Source organism: Mirounga leonina, unplaced genomic scaffold (assembly GCF_011800145.1).
Source record: "Mirounga leonina isolate KUSES-001 unplaced genomic scaffold, KU_Mleo_1.0 Mir_154, whole genome shotgun sequence".
Taxonomy (NCBI): Eukaryota; Metazoa; Chordata; class Mammalia; order Carnivora; family Phocidae; genus Mirounga; species Mirounga leonina.
Genome location: NW_023270389.1, coordinates 5314928 through 5333388, shown reverse-complemented (window position 1 = coordinate 5333388; position 18461 = coordinate 5314928). Strand labels below are relative to the sequence as shown.

The following is an 18461-nucleotide window of genomic DNA, read 5'->3' as shown; positions in this document are numbered from 1 at the left end:
ACCACCTCCCCTTTCAGCTCCCAAAGGAGATGCCCAGACACAGACTTGATGATGATTATATTTTTTCCAATGCCAGTGCTGCTCAGCCCTCAGCATAACCTCAGTTTTCATGAAATAAACAGTGACTATATAAAATTCCACCTTTCTGAAGCTGAAATCTGAGCTCAGGTGAAAGTTTCTTCTTTCCCAAGAAGCCGAGCCTGTGTTCCATCGAGAAAGTCAAGGTCCTCCAAGTGAGGGGAGCCGCGCCTGGGCCCTGCCTTCAAGCCCCAGCCACGCCAGCTCACAGCGCGAGTCTCAACTCCCAGAAGCCAAGGTCTTAAGACCGCGGGCGGCCCAGACTGCCGTAGAGGTCAGGCCTGCGGTGCTCGAACACGGGCAGGTGCTGGCGCAACTCCCGCACGTAACGCAGGTCGATTCGGGCGAGGCAGAGGCCTGGGCCTTCAGGACAGCGGGCCACCACGGTTCCCCAGGGATCCACCACCATGCTGTGGCCATAGCTGGCTCTCTTCTCGTGGTGGCGCCCACACTGTGCTGCAGCCACTACGTAGCACTGGGTTTCAATGGCCCGGGCCCGCAGCAACACCTGGGGACGGGGAAACGTGCGCTCGCTTATAGCGTCTAGTGGGAAGCTGAGAGGTGATGAACGCTACAGGCCAGTCTACTCACTGTGACCATTCTGATAATTGCCTGGGGATGATTTACTATGTTAATTATTCTTTAGCATAATGAGAGGCAACAATCTAGGGAATGAATTTTCCCACTAGGTGGAGAGGGAAAGAAAATCCTTCAGCTAGTAGGGCCAAGGGAGGAGAATGAAGTTAAAAGAAGGCCTGTATGTTTGTGTGTGTGTTTTTAAAGATTGGTTTATTTGAGAGAGAGAGAGAGCACAAGTGGGAGGGGCGGAGGGAGAGAGAATCCCAAGCAGTCTCCGTGCTGAGCACAGAGCCCAACGAAGGGCTCGATTCCACAACCCCCAGATGATGGCCTGAGCCGAAACCAAGACTCGGATGTTCAACCGACTGAGCCACCCAGGCACCCTGAAGGCCTTTATGTTTCGAACAGGGGTCCTCTTACCTCCCAGTGGGCTGGGCCTGTAACAGATCCAAAAGCTGAAGGGTAGGTAAGTATTTCTGCTCCAGCCTGAGCCAATGCCAGAGAGAGTTCAGGAAACCGCATATCATAGCAGATAGCTAGACCAATCTGGAATGAAAAACAGCCTAACACCCCTGTCCTGTTTGTCATAGCATCTAGTCACACCCACCACCTACCCCACTCCTTAGGGCTTTCCATCCTCTATTACTTCGAGTATATCTATTCTCCCTCTTGTTTCTCTTCCCCACCTCATCCTTTCACAACTCACACCTTGCCTACTGGAGTGCTGACCGGAGACTCAAGACTGGGCCCAGGAATGGTAGAGTTGCTCTCACACATAGGCCCCTGTCCTGGAATCTCCACGTCACACAGATGGGTCTTCCTGTAAGTGGCCACTACTGACCCTGGAGGAAGAGAGAGAAGGAAGACTCAGTGCTGGTGCTCTAGAAGCCCAACTTAGTTCCTGTGGTCCCAGGGAGCTAGCTTATAAGCTAGGATCAGAAGCACAAACACCCCGAAAACTCCTGACCAAGGAAACGGAGTTGAAAACCAATTCTGGAAAACGTTAGTTTCGGTAGAAGAGCCTGGAAAGAGTCGGCTAAAAAGTTATGAAGTCTCACCCTTGTTGTCCAGAAGCACATGACAATTGTAGATTTTCTGAGTCTGCTCCCAGTCTTGGCCTCGCTCATGGAAACCACCCAAGGACAGCCAGAGTCCACATTCCCTGGGGGAAGGAAGGCAGAGGGGAGGAGACAACACTGACAGCTCTTCTCAACGTTCTACCCTCCTATCTGCCAATTCGGGGACACTGCCCAACAAAGAAACTACCTTTCCCTCCCCCTTTCCCCGATACCTGGCAAGCTGGGTATATTCTCCCAAAAGGTTCCCACCCAGTGGTTCAGACAGGCGGAGTGTCTCTGCGGGGTCCCTTGCGATGAAGTCAAATGCCTCAGGCAGGAAAGCGAGGCAAGCACCCAGTCTGGCAGCCTCTCGAACAAGCTCGGCGCATGTTTTAAAGTTCTCCTGCTTGTCTGGTGTTGATGTTACCTGGCACACAGCCACCAGCGGCAGTTCCCAGGAAGAAGAAGAGATGGCCATGGCTCTGGGCCTGTGGATGGCACAGGCAGGACTCAGATTTCCCAGCATGGGGAAATGGAAGTTTAATGATAAGGGTCTCAAATGGGGAGGCAGGAGGGCTGCATGGCCCTTTGATTTCTCCTCCTGAGGGCACCCACTGATGAAATGTTCTGTGGATGGTTGGCACCCCAGTGTTTCCCACCATCTATTCATTTAACAAACATTTCTTGAGCATCTATTAAGTGCCAGGCACTGAGGTCAGAGCGAAACACGTTACCTGGGCTGTGCACAAAGTACTGAGAGTCGAGGTATCTGGAGTCCAGGACACAAAAGAAAGGACAGGAGCTGGTGAGGAGGCCTGACGGTGAAGCCCAGCCTGAGGAAGGTGAGAAATCAGGACACCAACCGCTCTCTCAAGCAGTATATTTCTAGGATTCTCTGACTTCTCTCTTCATACTGTTTGGCTGAATCAGGGCCCTCCCAGTAAAACACCCTAAGTCTTCAAAACACTCTTTAGTGTAAGTAATTATGGGCTACAGGAAGAGATCATAAAGTGGGAAGATGGAGGAAAGGGCTTTGCTCGGCACCTGAACACCTCCACCTCCAGGGATCGCATACTAAACTTGAAGCCCTTTTCCCCAGCGGGACGTATCCGCGGTTCAGAAGTCACCTCCAAGAAACTTCCTTGCTTTTTTTTCCCAGCCTCTCTTCTTGACTGTGCACCCGCTCAGCTTTACTGCTCAAAGCACATTTCCCCCCTTACCCCAGAATCTCGGAGGGGAAGTTCACCTTCCCTCGTTCCCCACCACCCCGTGGAGGGCAGAGGGCACTGGCACCCACGCAGATCCCAACCCGCGTCCCTCCTCTCCGGTTAACCCGTCCTTTCCACCTCTCCCAGGGACAGTGTCTCTGTTGCACAAGTTAAAGCACCGCAGGTGGAATTCACCGCGGCGGGCGGGAGAGGTAGTAGGTCCTACATGAAGATACAGCCCAAACCATCCGCAGGATCCGAACCGAAGGGAGAAGAACGGCCTGGAAGCAGAAGCCCCGGAGCGAGAGGGCGGCAACTCGCAGGCCGGATGTGACGCACGGCGGGGCGGAGCTGCGCACGCCGGAAGCCCAGCAGGCGGCGAAGATGGCGGAGAGCAGCGGTCGTGCCGTCAAGAGCAGCGGTAGCGGCGCGGGGAAAGGGGCGGTGTCGGCAGAGCAGGTGAGGAGCGGAGAACCCGGGGGAGGGCAACGGGGCCGAGGCCAGAATCGATGCGAGCGGAGGGGGGAGCCTGTGGCTGGTGCAGGCCTCACTCCGGTCTCACCTTTGCGAGGCCGCCCAGGGAGGGGAGGGTCCTTGGAGAAGCTGGCCGAGCCCCGGGGGAGAGAGCCGGAGACTTGGTAGGTGAAAGCCACGCCTCCCTTGGGGTGTTGGGTGAGCCAGCAGGAGGCCAGAGCCCCGACGTGCAGCGTGTGGGAGGATGCGCGGTCGTGAGGGGAGATAGGTCGTCGCTTTCCCCACTTCTCCGCACCCTCAAACAGCATAGGCTGGGCCGGGCAGCTCGCAACGAATCCCAGGGGATTAGTCAACGGGCTGGTTGTGTGGTCTGTTACGTGACCCTGAAACGACGTTGACAGTCGCCCTCACTCTGCAGAGCCACGTGACTCACATACTTGAAGAGCCTAGTGTTCCATACTATTTCGACTCGCAAGTCCTATTAGATTGGATTTCTTTGGCGGCCAGAAACCCTTTCTAACCCGAGTTTGCATTTCCCCCAGTGTCTAGCATCGGGAAACGTTTGATTAATAACTCGGAAAGCCTTCTGTGGCGTGGGAGCCATAGTTGGCTAATGATGGGGCTAGTGTTTAATAGAGGTGGGAAGAAATCTACATAATAGAAAGGAAAACATAAACAGCAGCTCTTTTAATTGCAGGTTCACTTATCAGTTATTTGTTGAACAGTTACTACAGGCAAAGGTGTCTGCATAAAGATTCTTCAAAGAGCTCATAGTAAAATAAGACCTACAAAATGCTAACATGACGCAAAGGATGAGAGCCCTAATAGGTATAAAGTGCTGTGGGATTTTGCGGAGCGGGGGAAAGGGTACTTTCTGTCCCCAGGTGGGGGCGGGGGGCGGTTGTGGTGGAAGGGAAGGGAGAAGGAACCTAATATTTTCTGAGGCTCTACCATGTGCTAAGGCCCTCTGCTTGGTACAGGAAAACGGATACATGAAATGACCTTGTTTTCAAGATCGCTCACAGACTCCTTTGAGAAAAGACAAACCAAACAGTAAAGATGTACAGCATTCCACATAGGCCCCTCTTTATGGTAGCTAGAAGAGGGACCCTCTAACTAAGCAGGAGGTTATGGGATTTGAGGAGTGGGTGGGAAAGGGGAGCTGTGGTATAGTGGGGGTGGCTAAGAGCGTACGAAGTGCACTGGCGTTTGGCAGATCTGTGCTTCAATCACGTTTCTACTATTTATTATGTGTAGATGACCTCCTGTGAGTTACTTCTCTCACCTTGCCCTCCTGTAAAAATATAATGGTGCATACCTCATCACTCTTTTGATTATTAGAGAAGAAATGCATGCAAAGGGTTTTTGCACAGTGACTGGAATATAGTATGTTTGTTGTTTTTTCTGGAAGTCATAATCCTTCAATTCAGTTCTAAAGGATGAGAGAAATTAGTCAAGCAAGAAGGAAATGGAGAATTTCCTAGGTAGAGGGACTCATATGCTTAAAAGCACTGAGGCGTGAACCTGCCTGGCATGTAGACTTAAAGTATGGGATGGAATGCAAGCCTTCAATGTGAGGAAAAAGGGATAGGAATCTAGGATGTTTCTCAGATTTCTGTCTTTGATGGATGCTGGTGTCATAGGGAATATAGGAAGATAGGAAATGTCGGGGGCGGGGAGCTGGGGAATAAGTTTATTTGGGGGTTTTGAGTTTGGGTTTCTTGTAGGGTGTTCAGGTAGAGACATTTTTAATAGTCGGTTTGACTTATAAATCTTGAGTTACAGAAATCTGAGTCAGAGATACAGATTAGAGAATTATAAGCTTATGGATGGTAGACAAAGTCATGGTTATGGGCAAAATCATCTAGGGTTTGTATGGAAAGTGAAAAAAGAAGCAGAACAAGGGTGGAACCAATATCTAAGGGGTTATGGAGAAAGAGAAGAAGCCCTCAAAAGAAACTGAGCAGTTGTGATAATTGAGTTCTGAGGCTGTTCTTGCTTAACAATATGTGGCCTTTGTGTTCCAGAGAGAACACTGGGTAAAAAATATTAGATTTATTGGGGTGCCTGGCTGGCTCAGTAGGTAGAACATGTGGTTCTTGATCTTAGAGTGGTGAGTTCAAGACCCGTGTTGGGCCTAGAGATTACTTTAAAAAATTAAAAAAAATATATATATGATTTATCACTCCTACAAATGTGAGCTACATATGTCCCTTATATACAAGATGGAAGGAAGTAACACATTGTACTAGGTACTCGTTTTTTCCTCTGTTATTTAATTATTGCTATTTGGAGCAGGTTATATTGTTCTCCCTTTATAGGTAAGGATATTTGCGTTTCAGAGACTTTAGTTAACTTACCCAAAGTCAGTAACTGGAAGAGCAGGGCTTTCAATTGAGTGGGTGATTTGAGAATCAGACAGACATATTTTTCCATGTATACATGATCATATTAAAGATATTTGAACTGAGGGGCGCCTGGGTGGCTCAGTTGGTTAAGCGACTGCCTTCGGCTTAGGTCATGATCCTGGAATCCCGGGATGGAGTCCCACATCGGGCTCCCTGCTTGGCAGGGAGTCTGCTTCTCCCTCGGACCCTCCCCATTCTCATGTGCTCTCATTCTCTTTCTCTCAAATAAATAAATAAAAAATCTTAAAAAAAAAAAAAAAGATATTTGAACTGAGCCTGAAGGAATGGATAGATTGGAACAGTGGTAATGGAAATAGAATATAGGGAATAGGATAAGAAGAGGAGAGCTAGACTAGGAAAGCACAGGCTGACATGAAGTGCAGTGACTGGTTAGTTTAGCTAAATCATGAGGTATAAGAAAGATGTGGTGCTTAAAGCAAGCTGAGTCTTTGCATGGCAAAGAATTTGGAACTTTTTTTTTTTAATTTTATTATGTTACTCACCATACATGACATCATTAGTTTTTGATGCAGTGTTCCATGATTCATTGTTTGCATATAGCACCCAGTGCTCCATTCAATACGTGCCCTCTTTAATACCCATCACCGGGCTAACCCATCCGCCCACCCCCCTCCCCTCTAAAACCCTCAGTTTGTTTCTCAGAGTCCATAGTCTCTCATGGTTCTTCTCCCCCTCCGATTTCCCCCCCCCTTCATTTTTCCCTTCCTACTATCTCTTTTTTTTTAACATATAATGTATTATTTGTTTCAGAGGTACAGGTCTGTGATTCATCAGTCTTACACAATTCACAGTGCTCACCATAGCACATACCCTCTCCAATGTCTATGAATTTGGAACTTTTTAATGTAAGCAGTGAGGGAGTCACAGAAGGATGTATGGTATGCTGTTGTTATTTTTCTTTTACATAAAACAAGACATGTTCATTGTGGAAATGTAGAAAACACAGGAAAAAGTACAAAATAAAAAATAAATTGCCCATGATCCTAGTATCCAAAGATAACTACTGTTACCATTTTGGAATATATCCTTTGATAATACTCCAAAGGAGGTTTCTCCCCCTCCTTTATGTTTTTGTATGTTGTATAGATGGAAAGGGAGGACATGTCTTCTTTACGTATTTATATACTTTATTAGTATTATACAATGTATACTTTCGTAATCTGTCTTTTGTTTTTTAAAGGTTTTATTTATTGGAGAAAGAGGTGAGCGAGAGAGTGAGAGAGCGTGAGCAGGGGGGAAGGGCAGAGGGAGAAGCAGGTTCCTTGCTGAGCAGGGAGCCTAATGCAGGGCTCGATCCCAGGACCCTGGGATCGTGACCTGAGCCAAGGGCAGACAGTTAACCGACAGCCATCCATGTGCCCCTGTAGTCTGTGTTTTAAGTCTAATATATCATGAACATTTTTCTATGTCATCCAAGTGTTAGGAAAATTAAATTACCAGCAGTGTATAGGATGAATTTGGAGAGCCCAAAAATAGGGAGATAATTTAGAAGGCTACAGGAGTAGTTCGGACTCCATGGGTAATGAAGGCTCGGACTAGGGTGATGTCAGAGAGCTTAAGAAAAATTGCTGAAGTAGGTGCAGTAAATTTGGCAGTTGTTGGGATAAGGGTGTGTTCAAAGATGAAACCAGGGTTTCCTACCTGGAGGGCTAGAGTGGTGTCATTAGCAGAAATAGGGGAGACAGGGGTGCCTGGGTGGCTAAATCGGTTAAGCCTCTGCCTTCGGCTCAGGCTGTGATCCCCAGGGTCCTAGGATCAAGTCCCGCATTGGGCTCTCTGCTCCACAGGGAGCCTGCTTCTCCCTCTGCCCTGGCTCTCTCTCTGTCTCTGTCTCTCTTAAATGAATAAATAAAATCTTTCCAAAAAAAAAAAAAGAAAGAAAGAAAGAAATGGAGACAAGAAAAGGAACAGTTTCAAACAGGGTAAAAGATGATCAGTTCCACTTCAGATGATCTGAATTTAAGGTATCCGTAGGACATTTAAGTGGAAATGTTCTATACTAATAGCTCTTTATTGACAACCTGTTATATACTGGATATTGTCCTAAGTCCTTGATGTAACTAATTGATCTTCACAATATCCTAGGAGACAGTTATTATCTTTATGTTATTGGTGAAGAAAAGGTTCAAAAAAGAGATAACTTGCTCATAGTTAGACTGTGGAGTCATTTCTGACCGACTTCAGAGCTCCTTCCTCTAACTTGGAAGTATGGGTCTAGAATTTCTGAGAAGGCCTGGGTTTGCAGGCAGTAGAATAAAGGCAATTGTTGAAGCCATAGAAGTAGCTAAGATACGAATTGAAATAGTCTAGGTAATAAAGGGAGAAGTACTATGAAAAGAATCTTAGATCCTGTCTCCACTGTGGGGGTGAGAGGAAGAACTTCAGGAAGAGGAAAGAAGTGTTAAGAGAGGTAGGAGAACCAATGAACCAAAGAGTCCTGGAAGCTAAAAGAGAGAAGAGAACCTTCCTTGTATTGGGCACTGGATGTATTCCCTCAGTTTAGTTCTCATTGTTACCCTGAGGCTGTGGTACTCAGCCTGCTGTGATTTCACCCCAGGAGAAATTTGGCAATGCCTGGAGACATTTTTGGTTGTCACAAGTAGGAGCTGCTACTGGCTTTTAGTGGGTAGAAGCAGAGAGGTTGCTAAATCTCCTACCATGCACAGGACAGCCCCCTATAAAAAAGTATTTTCCTGCCCAGAATATCAGTGCTGATGTTTAGAAACCCTTCCGCATGGTATATGAATTCCATTTTATAAATGAGGAGACCAAGAGAAAAGTTAAGTAACTCGGTCATTATAGCAAGTAAAGAGCAATACTAGGACATGAACCCATGTCAGACTCAGAAGTTTGGGCTCTTTCCACCCTACCATGTTGCTACTTAAAGGAAGAGAGTTTGAAGAAGCAGAGTGAAAATTGAGAAAAAATTGTTGAATTCGGTAGGAGGCCATTCATGATTTTTGAGAGGGTAGTTTAATAAGTAATAATAATTTAATAACTAGTATAGATAGAAGGCAATTTAAAGTGGGTTGGGAGTGAATGGGAGGTGGGGAAGTAGAAGCAGTGAGTACAGACTAGTCCTAAAATAGAAGATGAAGAGAAGGGCTGAGAACTGTTATTTGTTGGAGTAGTAAGGTCAATGACGTTTTCTTTTGTCTTTCTTTTTTTAAAAAAGATTTTATTTATTTATTAGAGAGAGAGCGTTAACACACACAAGCAGGGAGGAGGGGCAGAGGGAGAGGGAGCAGGGAGCCTGATGACGTGGGGCTTGATCCCAGGATCCCGAGATCATGACCTGAGCCGAAGGGAGACTCTTAACTGACTGAGCCATTCAGGTGCCCCTGGTCAATGACATTTTCTTGATAGTTGAGTATGTTTGTCAGGAAAGGGGGCACTAAACTGAAAAGAAGATACTTAGTGAGTGACACCCCAGAAAATGCTTTTCCAGATGCATCTAGTCATAATTCTTGACCTATTGTTCTATTTTTCACTGAACCCAGTAAGAGTAAACATCATGTAGGTAAGAAGACCAAAGGGCATTTCAGAGGTAAAGGTAATGATTATAGATTTTTCCTGAAGTTATCAACACTATGTGGTATTGATTAAATAAACAACAACAACAAAAAAAAAAAAGGAAGGAAGGAAAAGGGAAAATAAATCATCGGAAATAGTTTGACTTTTTTTTTTTTGAAGATTTTATTTATTTATTTGAGAGAGCATGAGCAGGGGGAGCAGCAAAGGGAGAGGGAAAAGCAGACTCCCCACTGAGCACAGAGCCTGATGGGTCCTGAGGATCATGACCTGAGCCGAGGTCAGCCACTTAACCAACTGAGTCATCGGGTGCCCCTGACTTTTTTTTTTTTTAAGACTTTCTTTTTTAAATAATCTCTACACCCAACGTGGGACTGGAACTCACAACCCTGAGATCAAGAGTTGCACGTTTTTCTGACTGAGCCAGCCAGGGGCCGCCCCCTAGTTTGACCTTAATGAGAGGTGATACGTGACAAGCCAGTAATAATACATCAGTAGAAACTGGATTCTTAGAGTTCAACAAACCTGGGTAGAAGTACTGGTTCACTGTGTTATTTTCACACACACACACGCACACCCACCAGCCTTGCTCTACTGATCTATAAAGTGAAGTACATGTCTTAAAATGTGTTTTTATTTTAGAATTAAATGAGATAAAGAGTAGCAGAGTGCTTGGCATATAGTAGTGTTCTTTTACTTATAAACTGTGGGAGGAAGGTGTTTTACTGTAGGACTGTGGAAAAAATAGGTATTTAAAAAGAGATTGCATTTGCATATTTAAAATTTCAAAGAAGGTAACAATAAAGATTAGAAGGCAGGCTGCATGGTTGAAAATTAGGAATGCAATAAAATTGGAATAATTTTCTATCAAAATTTAAGGAGGGTGCCTGGGTGGCTCAATTGGTTAAGCATCTGCCTTCAGCTCAGGTCATGATCCTGGGGTCCTGGGATCGAGTCCCGCATCAGGCTCCCTGCTCAGCTGGGAGTCTGCTTCTCTCTCTCTCCGTTTACCGCCCCCCCTCCACTTTTGCTGTCTCTCGCTCTCTCTCAAATAAATAAAATCTTTAAAAGAAATTTAAGGAACTGGTATGCTTCATTTTATTTTTAATTTTTTTTAAAGATTTTATTTATTTATTTAACAGAGAGAGAGAGTGAGAGGGCACAAGTGGGGTTAGAGGGAGAAGCAGGCTCCCTGCAGAGCAGGGAGGCCGATGGAGGGCTCGATGCAGGACTTGAGCTCAGGCCCCTGGGATCGTGACCTCAGCCGAAGGCAGACGCTTAACCGACTGAGCCCCCCAGGTGCCCCGATATGCTTTATTTTATCTTATTTTTTTTTTGAAAGAGAGAGAGAGAGTGCCACATACACTTGAGTGAGGGGAAGGGGCAGAGGGATAGGGAGAGAGAATCCTAAGCAGGTTCCACACTCAGCTCAGAGCCTGACGTGGGGCTCCATCTTATGACCCTGAGATCATGACCTGAGCCAAAATCAAGAGTCAGACACTTAACTGACTGAATCACCCAGACATGATGCACATTTATATGTGAGCACATAGAAGGGGTTAACATATGGAATGTGTTAACTGATTTTATTTTGGTAATCATTTCACAATATGTACATATATCAAGTAATAATGTTGTATACCTTAAACTTACACAATGTCACATGTCATTATATCTCAGTAAAGCTGGGGCGGGGGGAGGGAAGAAAACCATGTCCTGTGTAAAATTGTTTGTATGTGCCAATTATGAGAATGTAAAGAGCTCTGTATGGTTACCAGGATTGCAGTTACTTTTGAATAGAATAAACAGCTGGTATTTTAATTTAATTGGACTCTTTTTCAGGAGGGATGTTTACATGTAAGATGATGATTTTAGTAGGGCTGAGAGAATCAACACTGACCTGGCCGTCCTTGCTTATACCAGACAATTTTAGGAGAACAGGGAACGAGGGAAAGAGAAGGAAATTTAATTCTAGCCATAAGCGAGAAGACCATTAGAAAAGTTGTCTTTTAACAGGAAGAATGTGGGAATAGATCACAGCCTTTCTGTCTTCATTATGTGGCAGACCCCAGAGATGGCAGGTTAATATCAGTTTATTTTACATCTAATTTCCAGTTAGGTTACAGTTAGCTGCTAAGAGATGTAATTTTCTTTAAGTACACCAGTGGCTGAAATTTTCCATAATTAACTGTGGGTAACTCATACATTTAAATAGATTTATTCTAGTTTGACATTTGATTACAAGTTCATAAACTGGACCAGGAAGAAATAGGGGTTGTTTATTAACAAGAATGTTTGAAGAAAAATTGGAATTAAAAAAAAAAATCTCTTTTTTGCCTTTAGTTCTGTTAAATTGGTGGTTGAAAAGTAGATTCTTACTAATTACTAAGGAAAATAAGTTCAGGCCTCAGAAATTTTAGACTCTTAAGCTGATTTCATTGGTGTATTTAACAACATACATCTAGAAGAGTGGGTCATTTGGGTGCTAGGAGAGCATCTAGAATCTGGTTTAGTTATTGAATTTTCTTAGGTGAAATTATTTTTGTTTTTTTTTTTAAAGATTTTTTATTTATTTGACAGAGACACAGCGAGAGAGGGAACACAAGCAGGGGGAGTGGGAGAGGGAGAAGCAGGCTTCCCCCCGAGCAGGGAGCCCGATGCGGGGCTCGATCCCAGGACCCTGGGATCATGACCTGAGCCGAAGGCAGACGCCCAACGACTGAGCCACCCAGGCGCCCCTTAGGTGAAATTATTTTGATCTGTAACACTGACAGTGGAGAAAAAGCTAACTATAAATGGAATAGTTTGGTATACGTAGTGGAGGCGAAGGAAGAACAGCTTATAGACGAGTTAGATTTTCAAGGCATCTGTTGGAACGAGTGGACGGAGTGGACGGAGATGGATGGGTGGGGGCCTGGAGAAGGCAGCACGCTGCTCAAGTGGCAGGGTCCTAGCCAGACCTGTTCCTTGGCTTTTTGGGCAGTAGAGGGATGTAGGGGTGGCACAGGTCGGCCGTTAGGATCTTACTCGCTGGGGGCACCTGGGTGGCTCAGTTGTTATGCGTCTGCCTTCGGCTCAGGTCATAATCCCAGGGTCTTGGGATCGAGTCCCGTATCAGGCTCCCTGCTCCGCGGGAAGCCTGCTTCTCCCTCTCCCACTCCCCCTGCTTGTGTTCCTGCCCTTGCTGTCTTTTTCTCTCTGTCAAATAAATAAATAAAATCTTAAAAAAAAAAGAAAGGATCTTACTAGCTTTCGATGAGCCTTGCAGAGAGAGCTAGAGATAAAAGATCCTAGTAAGGTTGAGGTGGTTGTTCATTAGTGGCAGTGAGACTGGACATTATGTGAATGGGAGTGAGAGCTTCAGCAGTAGTTGGAGTGGGTGGGCTCACTGCTCTCCGCTGAACAGGAGGGGCCGGAGGGGAGGCCGTGTGGGTTTGGAGAGAAGGCCAAGGTGGTAGTTAATGTACTCTCCTGCTTACAGAGTCCTTTCATACGAGCTGGTTCACAGGATACGACAGCTCAGTAGAGTAGGTTCCCTGTGTGTTTCACACGTGAGGGAACTAAGGCTCAAAGAGAGTAACCCTGTGGTTCTCAGTTCTGGCTGCACTAATAGAATTATGTGGGAGAGCTTTTAAAAATACTGAGGCCTGGGGCATCTGGGTGGCTCAGGGTTAAGTGTCCCACTTGTCTCACTCTTGATTCTGGCTCAGGTCATGATCTCAGGGTCATGAGATCGAGCCCCAGGCTCTGGGCTCCGTGCGAGTCTGCTTGGGATTCTCTCTCTCCCTCTGCTTCTCCCCCACGTGCATGCACGTTCTCTCTCTCTCTCTCTCTCTAAAAATAAACAAAAAGAAAGAAAGAAATACTGCTGCCTGGGCCTCACCCAGTGATTGTGTAATTGTTCTGAGATGCCACTGTTCATGCTACCCTGGGGATTCTGATGTGCAGCTAGGGTTGAGAACCATAAGGTTAAATGTCCGAGGCCATAGAGCCAGTATGTGGCGGAGACAAAACCTGAAAACCCGGTCTTTTGTCCCCGGGCCCCAGGTTTTCCTTTTTTTTTTTTTTTTCTCCTACCCCACCCACCCCCACAATTTTCTGTCCTCATTACCTTTTCTACCTTTCATCTGATGTTTCTCTCCACACACAGTCCTCAGCCCTGTACTGCAAGTCACGGGGCTGGTGACAGTAGTACCCAGTCTGGTTTTCACGAAGTTTTAACTCCCTGCTCCGTTTCTGGGGAACAAGGAGCTGGTAGTAATCATTCCTCTGGGCCTTTACATATGTTACTTCTTACGCATCTCTTGCACCCCACCCTCCCCCAGTTTCTCATCCTTCAGGCTTCAGCGAAGGCAGTGTGTCTCCGCAAGCCTATGTTAGGGTTTCTAGGCTACAGAAACAGACTCTGGCCAACTTTTTTTTTGTTTCTTTTTAAGTAGTGTTTTGGAAGGAGAGTGGGTCGTTCAGAGAATTGAACACAATGAAAAGAAAGATTCAAGAACTGGGTCACACCAAGTTCAAAAACTAGGGCAGCTTTGGGGATTTCAGGAAGAGGGACCGAGGATCATCTGTGCAGGACAGCTAGTTGTCTTGGCTCCCACTGTCTTCTGGACCTCTTTGTCTTTCCCCCCAAATCAGTTCCTGTACAGAGACTCTGGTATAGAACAGGTCGCTGCCCCCGTGGTCAGGGAGCATGGGTCCTGTGAATAGTAGCCCCACAAGCAGCCTACTGAGCTCAGGAAGGGCAGTTTCCCTGTGGGAGGAATGCTGGGCAGACCCAAACGAGAGTTACCCACTACAAAGCCTTTGCGGACAGCTCTCTCCCTGCAAGTCTGAGCATCGCTCCCCCCCCCCCCCCCCCGCATAGTACACGTGCCTGTCCCTCCCCACGCGGAAGCCGCAGGAGGGCCGGGCACAGTTCTCACACGCCGTAGGCTCTCCGTAAGTGTTGCGCGAGTGGAAGTCCTGACAGACTAAAGGTAGAAATCACAAACTTGGGTTCCGCTCCTTTTCCAAGGTAGGTGTCCAGAGCTTGCCCTCCTGTGTTGTTTCCGGAGCCTCTGCCATGTCCACTGTCTCCTCTCTCAAGTCTTTCTCGTCTTCTAAGGTGATTGCTGGCTTCAACCGCCTTCGGCAGGAACAGCGGGGTCTGGCGTCCAAAGCAGCTGAGCTGGAGATGGAGCTGAACGAGCACAGGTGAGGAGGTTGGGGAGCAGCAAACGGAAGGGGAGTTGGCCGGGCCATTTTGGGAGGGCCGGGTGCCGTCGGTGGGGCCGAACTCTCAGCTGCGCCTTGTCCTCCTGCCGCAGCCTCGTGATTGACACGCTGAAGGAGGTGGATGAGGCCCGCAAGTGCTACCGCATGGTTGGAGGTGTGCTGGTGGAGCGGACGGTCAAAGAGGTGCTGCCTGCCCTGGAGAACAACAAGGAGCAGGTGAGCAGGGATCCCCGAGAAGCTCTGGGCAGCTGAGGCGTGGGAGGGGGGCCAGGGTGTAGGCCGGTGGGTAGGAACCCATGTTGAAGACAGCATAAAAAGCCTGTTAGGCTATGCTTTTTATGCTGTTAAGTCTAGACTCAGACAGGAGTAGTTGTGGGCTGCCAGCCTTTTTCCCTGCGCTCTGTGACCTGGCCGATCTGGGGGAGAGAGGGCAGGGAGAGCCGTGTTTCTCACAGTGTAGTCCATGGATACCTGCATCCAGGTCACCTGGAGGACTGACTTAAAATGCCGCTTCCCGGACCCATTGATTCAGAACAGTTGGAGGTGGGGCCTGTGAAGTGGCTTTTTTTTTTTTTAAGTAATCTCGGCATCCGGCGTGGGGCTTGAACCCACAACCCTGAGATTAAGAGTCGCATGCTCTACCGACTGAGCCAGCCAGGCGCCCCGTGGAGTAGCATGTCAAAAACAAACAGCCCAAGTGGTTCTTATGTACATTAAAGTTTATAAATCATTGTGTTTGAGAAAGGCATACTTTTAGTGGCTGGGCTCTCCTGTCAATACTTGGTGAGGCTAGAGGTATCATCCCTCCATCACATCCCCAGCCATAGTCCGCACCAGGCAGGGGAAGGGAGTCCTGAAAGCCTCATGTAATCCCTGTCACTTGCCCTCTAGATACAGAAGATCATTGAGACACTCACACAGCAGCTTCAGGCAAAGGGAAGAGAATTAAATGAATTCCGGGAAAAGCACAACATTCGTCTCATGGGGGAAGATGAGAAACCAGCAGCCAAGGAGAACTCAGAAGGGGCTGGGGCCAAGTCCAGCTCAGCCGGAGTGTTGGTCTCCTAGGGACCAAGGCCTTTGCATTTTTTTCTACCCTGACTCCCACTTCTTCTAATTTCTCTTTATTGTTATTATTATTATTTTCTCTGCTATTGTAATATTTTTTTGTTAATTAAATGTTTTGGTCAGAATGCTTAGCTCTAGCCTGAAGCTTTCTCCCAATATTAGGGGTGGGATCTGCATGAGGCATGGAAAGCCTATGACTTGTGGGGTTTGGTTCCAGCAGGCTAATGGCTCACGATATCAGAGGAGGTCCCATATTTTATCCTTTCCCTTGCAAATAAAGATGTGGCTACTTGTTGACTACCCTCCCCCCGAAAAGATTCACAGACAAAGTTGACTCTCAGATCGAAATTTAATAAGCGTTTGAAATGAGGCAGATAGCTCTGGTGGTAATGGTTTATGAGTTTGCGACAAACCAGAGGCCGTGTCCTGGCACTACTCTTTAGATAAATAGGTCCAGGATGCAAACCTGTGGACTAGGTGTCCTGCCATCCTCACCAAAACCCCCAACCAGGTAGAGCTGATCATTCCAAAGGCAGGTCCGATGGCCCACGCGTTTCAGCCCATGGTCTGCACAGGGGAAGTGGAACCACGTGGAAGGGGACTTGCCTGTTGGGTCAGAAAGTGCTCAGTGAGGCAGCAGAATCTGGGCACCGTGGGGCTTCTGCTCCTCACGAGACCAAACGTTTGCCCGCCTTTTTTCTCCTCACTTGATTTGTGGCCCTCTTCACAGTTGAATATTCTGTGTATTCCTTTAACTTGTCAATTTTTGCTCCTCCCTACCCATCACTCCGTCCTCTCTCTGCGCCTGCAGGTTCTTCCGTGTCCCCACCTTCTCCCCACCTTCTCCCCTCCTCAACCAAGCCAGCCCTCACGGGTATCATAGATGTAGAGGTCATTGCAGATGGTGTCTCTGGCTCTGGTCAGAGTTTCTCCACCAAACAGCACAGCGAAGGGCCCCACCACAGAACATGAGTGATGCCGAAGTCCCCGAGGCCCCTGCTGGGACCCCTGCCCAGTGCTCACAAGCCTGGCAAGCTGTTCCATCAAATGGGGGGCAGCAGGTGGTTCCTCCTTCCGGAAGAAAGAAGGGGTTGGCTGGGGGGATTTGAGCCTCACCATTTTAGCTCCCTTCCACCCTGAGCAAGATGTGAGTAGATAATACCTTAATCTTCCCCGGACTCCAATGCCCAGCTACTTCTGGTTCAGGCGAGTTGCAACCCCCAAAGAGCAGCAGCTGGTGAGCTGGGTGGGGCCTGGGAGTCCGGAGCAGGGCGGCACAGTGACCCGAGCGGGAGGCTGTGTGGCAGCCCTCCTCCTTATAGCTGTGGGGATGCAGAAGTTCGGCCCGAAAACAGAAGGGCTGTACTGCCTGGGCCCCAGCGCCTTTCTTTCGCGGCAAGCCCAGAAAGGAGGCCGGACGGTGCAGTGGGCGGAGGAGAGGAGGGTGATACCGGCAGAGAGCGCGCTCCGCTCTCTCGTCAGGGTGGATGCGGGGGAAGGGGGTCAGGATGTGGAGAGGGTGCCCGCGGTTCGGCCGAGCCGTCGCTCTTCTAGAGCATGGATGAAGGGAGGGTGAGACGTTTGGGGCAGGGGGTGCCATACCAGTAGGTGCGGGCGCCGGGGTCCAGCCTCAGCGTGTAGATGCTTCCGTAGCGACGCTGAGTGCGGGTCCCGCCCTCCCGGCCTGCCACCCGCAGCTCTCGGTCGGAGATGCGGGTGCAGGTGTGGCCGCTGAGGCCGGCGGGGGGGCGGCTGCCGGGGGCCGCGCTCCACGCCTCCCACACTCCGCGCTCCGTGTCCAGCGCGGCCACCGTGGCCAGGCGGCGCGCCCCGTCCCAGCCGCCCACCACGCAGAGCCAGCGTCCGCCCACGGGCACCGCGTCGTGGTGGCTGCGCCGCGGGCCGCCCCGAGCGCCCATCTGCACCGCCCGGCCCGCGGCCGGGTCGAAGACCACGGTGTCGCCGCTCGGCTCTGTCGCCCCTCCGGCCGGGAGGCCCCCCACCAGGTAGAAGCGGCCCCGCAGCTCAGTGCAGGAGTGGAAGGCCCGCGCCAGGAGCGCGTCCCGAGCCACCGGCCGCCAGGTCCAGCCCGCGCCCCCCGGGGGCCCCGCCAGCGCCATGGCACCCCCCACCCCCCTACCCCGGGAGCCACCCGGGTCCCTGCCTCCCACTGCCGTCGCCCAGCAACCGCCGCTGCACCAGAAGCGCGACCGCTGCAAAGTGAAGGTCGCAAAGCACCAGTTACCGTGGAGACAGGAGACCTGCGTAGCTGCGGAACGGATGGTGCTGTCACCATGGCGACGGCAGCTGGGCGGGGTCCAGAACAATCCTGGAAGCCGGGGGGCAGCCAGGGCCCCGGAAGGACCCCTGTTATCAAAGCTGCGAGCTGGTTTGAGGTACAGGCGTGGCTCTGCAGGGGCAGGGGGGGACACCCGTTTCCAAATCCACCTGCCCTCCCCAGGGATGAGTCAGAGGGGGAGGCCGGGAACGGGGCCTGGGAGTCAGGAGACCTGGGTTCTGGTCCCAGCCGTGCCCCTGACTCTCAGGGTGAGTCTCTGTAGGCCTCCTCAGCTTTCTCATTTATAAACTGTGCTGTGTCTTTCAGAAGACGTTCCCTGCTAGAGCCTTGAAGGTCCTGGTGGATCGGCTGGGAGCGTCCTTTCTGCTCTGGCCACTAGAGGGTGTTAGAGCCTGCCTCTCAGGGCACGTCGTCAGAGAGAGGGGAGGGGGGGGAGAGAGAGAGAGAGAGAGAGAGAGAGAGAGAGAGAGAGAGAGAGAGTGTGTGCGCGTGCGCGCGGTTGGGTTGGGGGGAGGCGAGG

General features: G+C 49.2%; 3 protein-coding genes and 1 non-coding gene across 12 annotated transcripts; 1 reads left to right on the top strand and 3 right to left on the bottom strand.

Moving 5' to 3' along the window:
• Positions 1-39: 39 nt before the first annotated feature.
• Positions 40-3230, bottom strand: NIT1 (nitrilase 1). Of its 9 annotated transcripts, none has more exons than XM_035009978.1 (7): positions 3150-3230; positions 2450-2548; positions 1949-2203; positions 1716-1819; positions 1366-1499; positions 1078-1203; positions 40-586 (listed from the first exon to the last, which is right to left on the bottom strand). In XM_035009978.1, coding segments are annotated over exons 1-7 (987 nt in total). In that variant the 5' UTR covers positions 3152-3230; the 3' UTR covers positions 40-319. The 9 variants fall into 9 exon arrangements, with proteins under 9 accessions (XP_034865869.1, XP_034865875.1, XP_034865872.1 ...); XM_035009984.1 differs by having other exon boundaries at positions 3187-3221; XM_035009981.1 differs by having other exon boundaries at positions 2962-3219.
• Positions 3231-3273: 43 nt separating this feature from the next.
• PFDN2 (prefoldin subunit 2) lies at positions 3274-15773 on the top strand. Its single transcript, XM_035009991.1, has 4 exons — positions 3274-3382; positions 14465-14553; positions 14667-14790; positions 15466-15773. Exons 1-4 carry the CDS (start codon positions 3308-3310, stop codon positions 15640-15642), a joined length of 465 nt encoding a protein of 154 aa, XP_034865882.1. The 5' UTR covers positions 3274-3307; the 3' UTR covers positions 15643-15773.
• On the bottom strand, positions 15162-15234 carry TRNAK-CUU. Its single transcript has one exon. It is a non-coding gene; the product is annotated as a tRNA-Lys (tRNA).
• Positions 15774-15932: 159 nt separating the features above from the next.
• KLHDC9 (kelch domain containing 9) lies at positions 15933-17762 on the bottom strand. Its single transcript, XM_035009976.1, has 4 exons — positions 17245-17762; positions 16805-16964; positions 16515-16713; positions 15933-16248 (listed from the first exon to the last, which is right to left on the bottom strand). The coding sequence occupies exons 1-4, from the start codon at positions 17760-17762 to the stop codon at positions 16082-16084; spliced, it is 1044 nt and encodes a 347-aa protein (XP_034865867.1). The 3' UTR covers positions 15933-16081.
• Between the last annotated feature and the right edge of the window lie 699 nt (positions 17763-18461).

Bases quoted from the DNA above. Each gene is read 5' to 3' on its own strand.
- NIT1 (XM_035009977.1), bottom strand. From the start codon at position 3,171: ATGGTTTGGGCTGTATCTTCATGTAGGACCTACTACCTCTCCCGCCCG. The intron at 1,820-1,948 runs GTATCGGGGAAA...TCCTTCCCCCAG, and splicing joins GAATATACCCAGCTTGCCAG to GGAATGTGGACTCTGGCTGT. The intron at 1,500-1,715 runs GTGAGACTTCAT...CTCTTCCTCCAG, and splicing joins TGTGCTTCTGGACAACAAGG to GGTCAGTAGTGGCCACTTAC.
- PFDN2 (XM_035009991.1), top strand. From the start codon at position 3,308: ATGGCGGAGAGCAGCGGTCGTGCCGTCAAGAGCAGCGGTAGCGGCGCG. The intron at 3,383-14,464 runs GTGAGGAGCGGA...TCGTCTTCTAAG, and splicing joins GGGCGGTGTCGGCAGAGCAG to GTGATTGCTGGCTTCAACCG. The intron at 14,791-15,465 runs GTGAGCAGGGAT...CTTGCCCTCTAG, and splicing joins TGGAGAACAACAAGGAGCAG to ATACAGAAGATCATTGAGAC.
- KLHDC9 (XM_035009976.1), bottom strand. From the start codon at position 17,762: ATGGCGCTGGCGGGGCCCCCGGGGGGCGCGGGCTGGACCTGGCGGCCG. The intron at 16,965-17,244 runs GTATGGCACCCC...GCATCCCCACAG, and splicing joins CCCGGCGCCCGCACCTACTG to CTATAAGGAGGAGGGCTGCC. The intron at 16,249-16,514 runs GTGAGGGCTGGC...CTGACCCAACAG, and splicing joins CCTCTACATCTATGATACCC to GCAAGTCCCCTTCCACGTGG.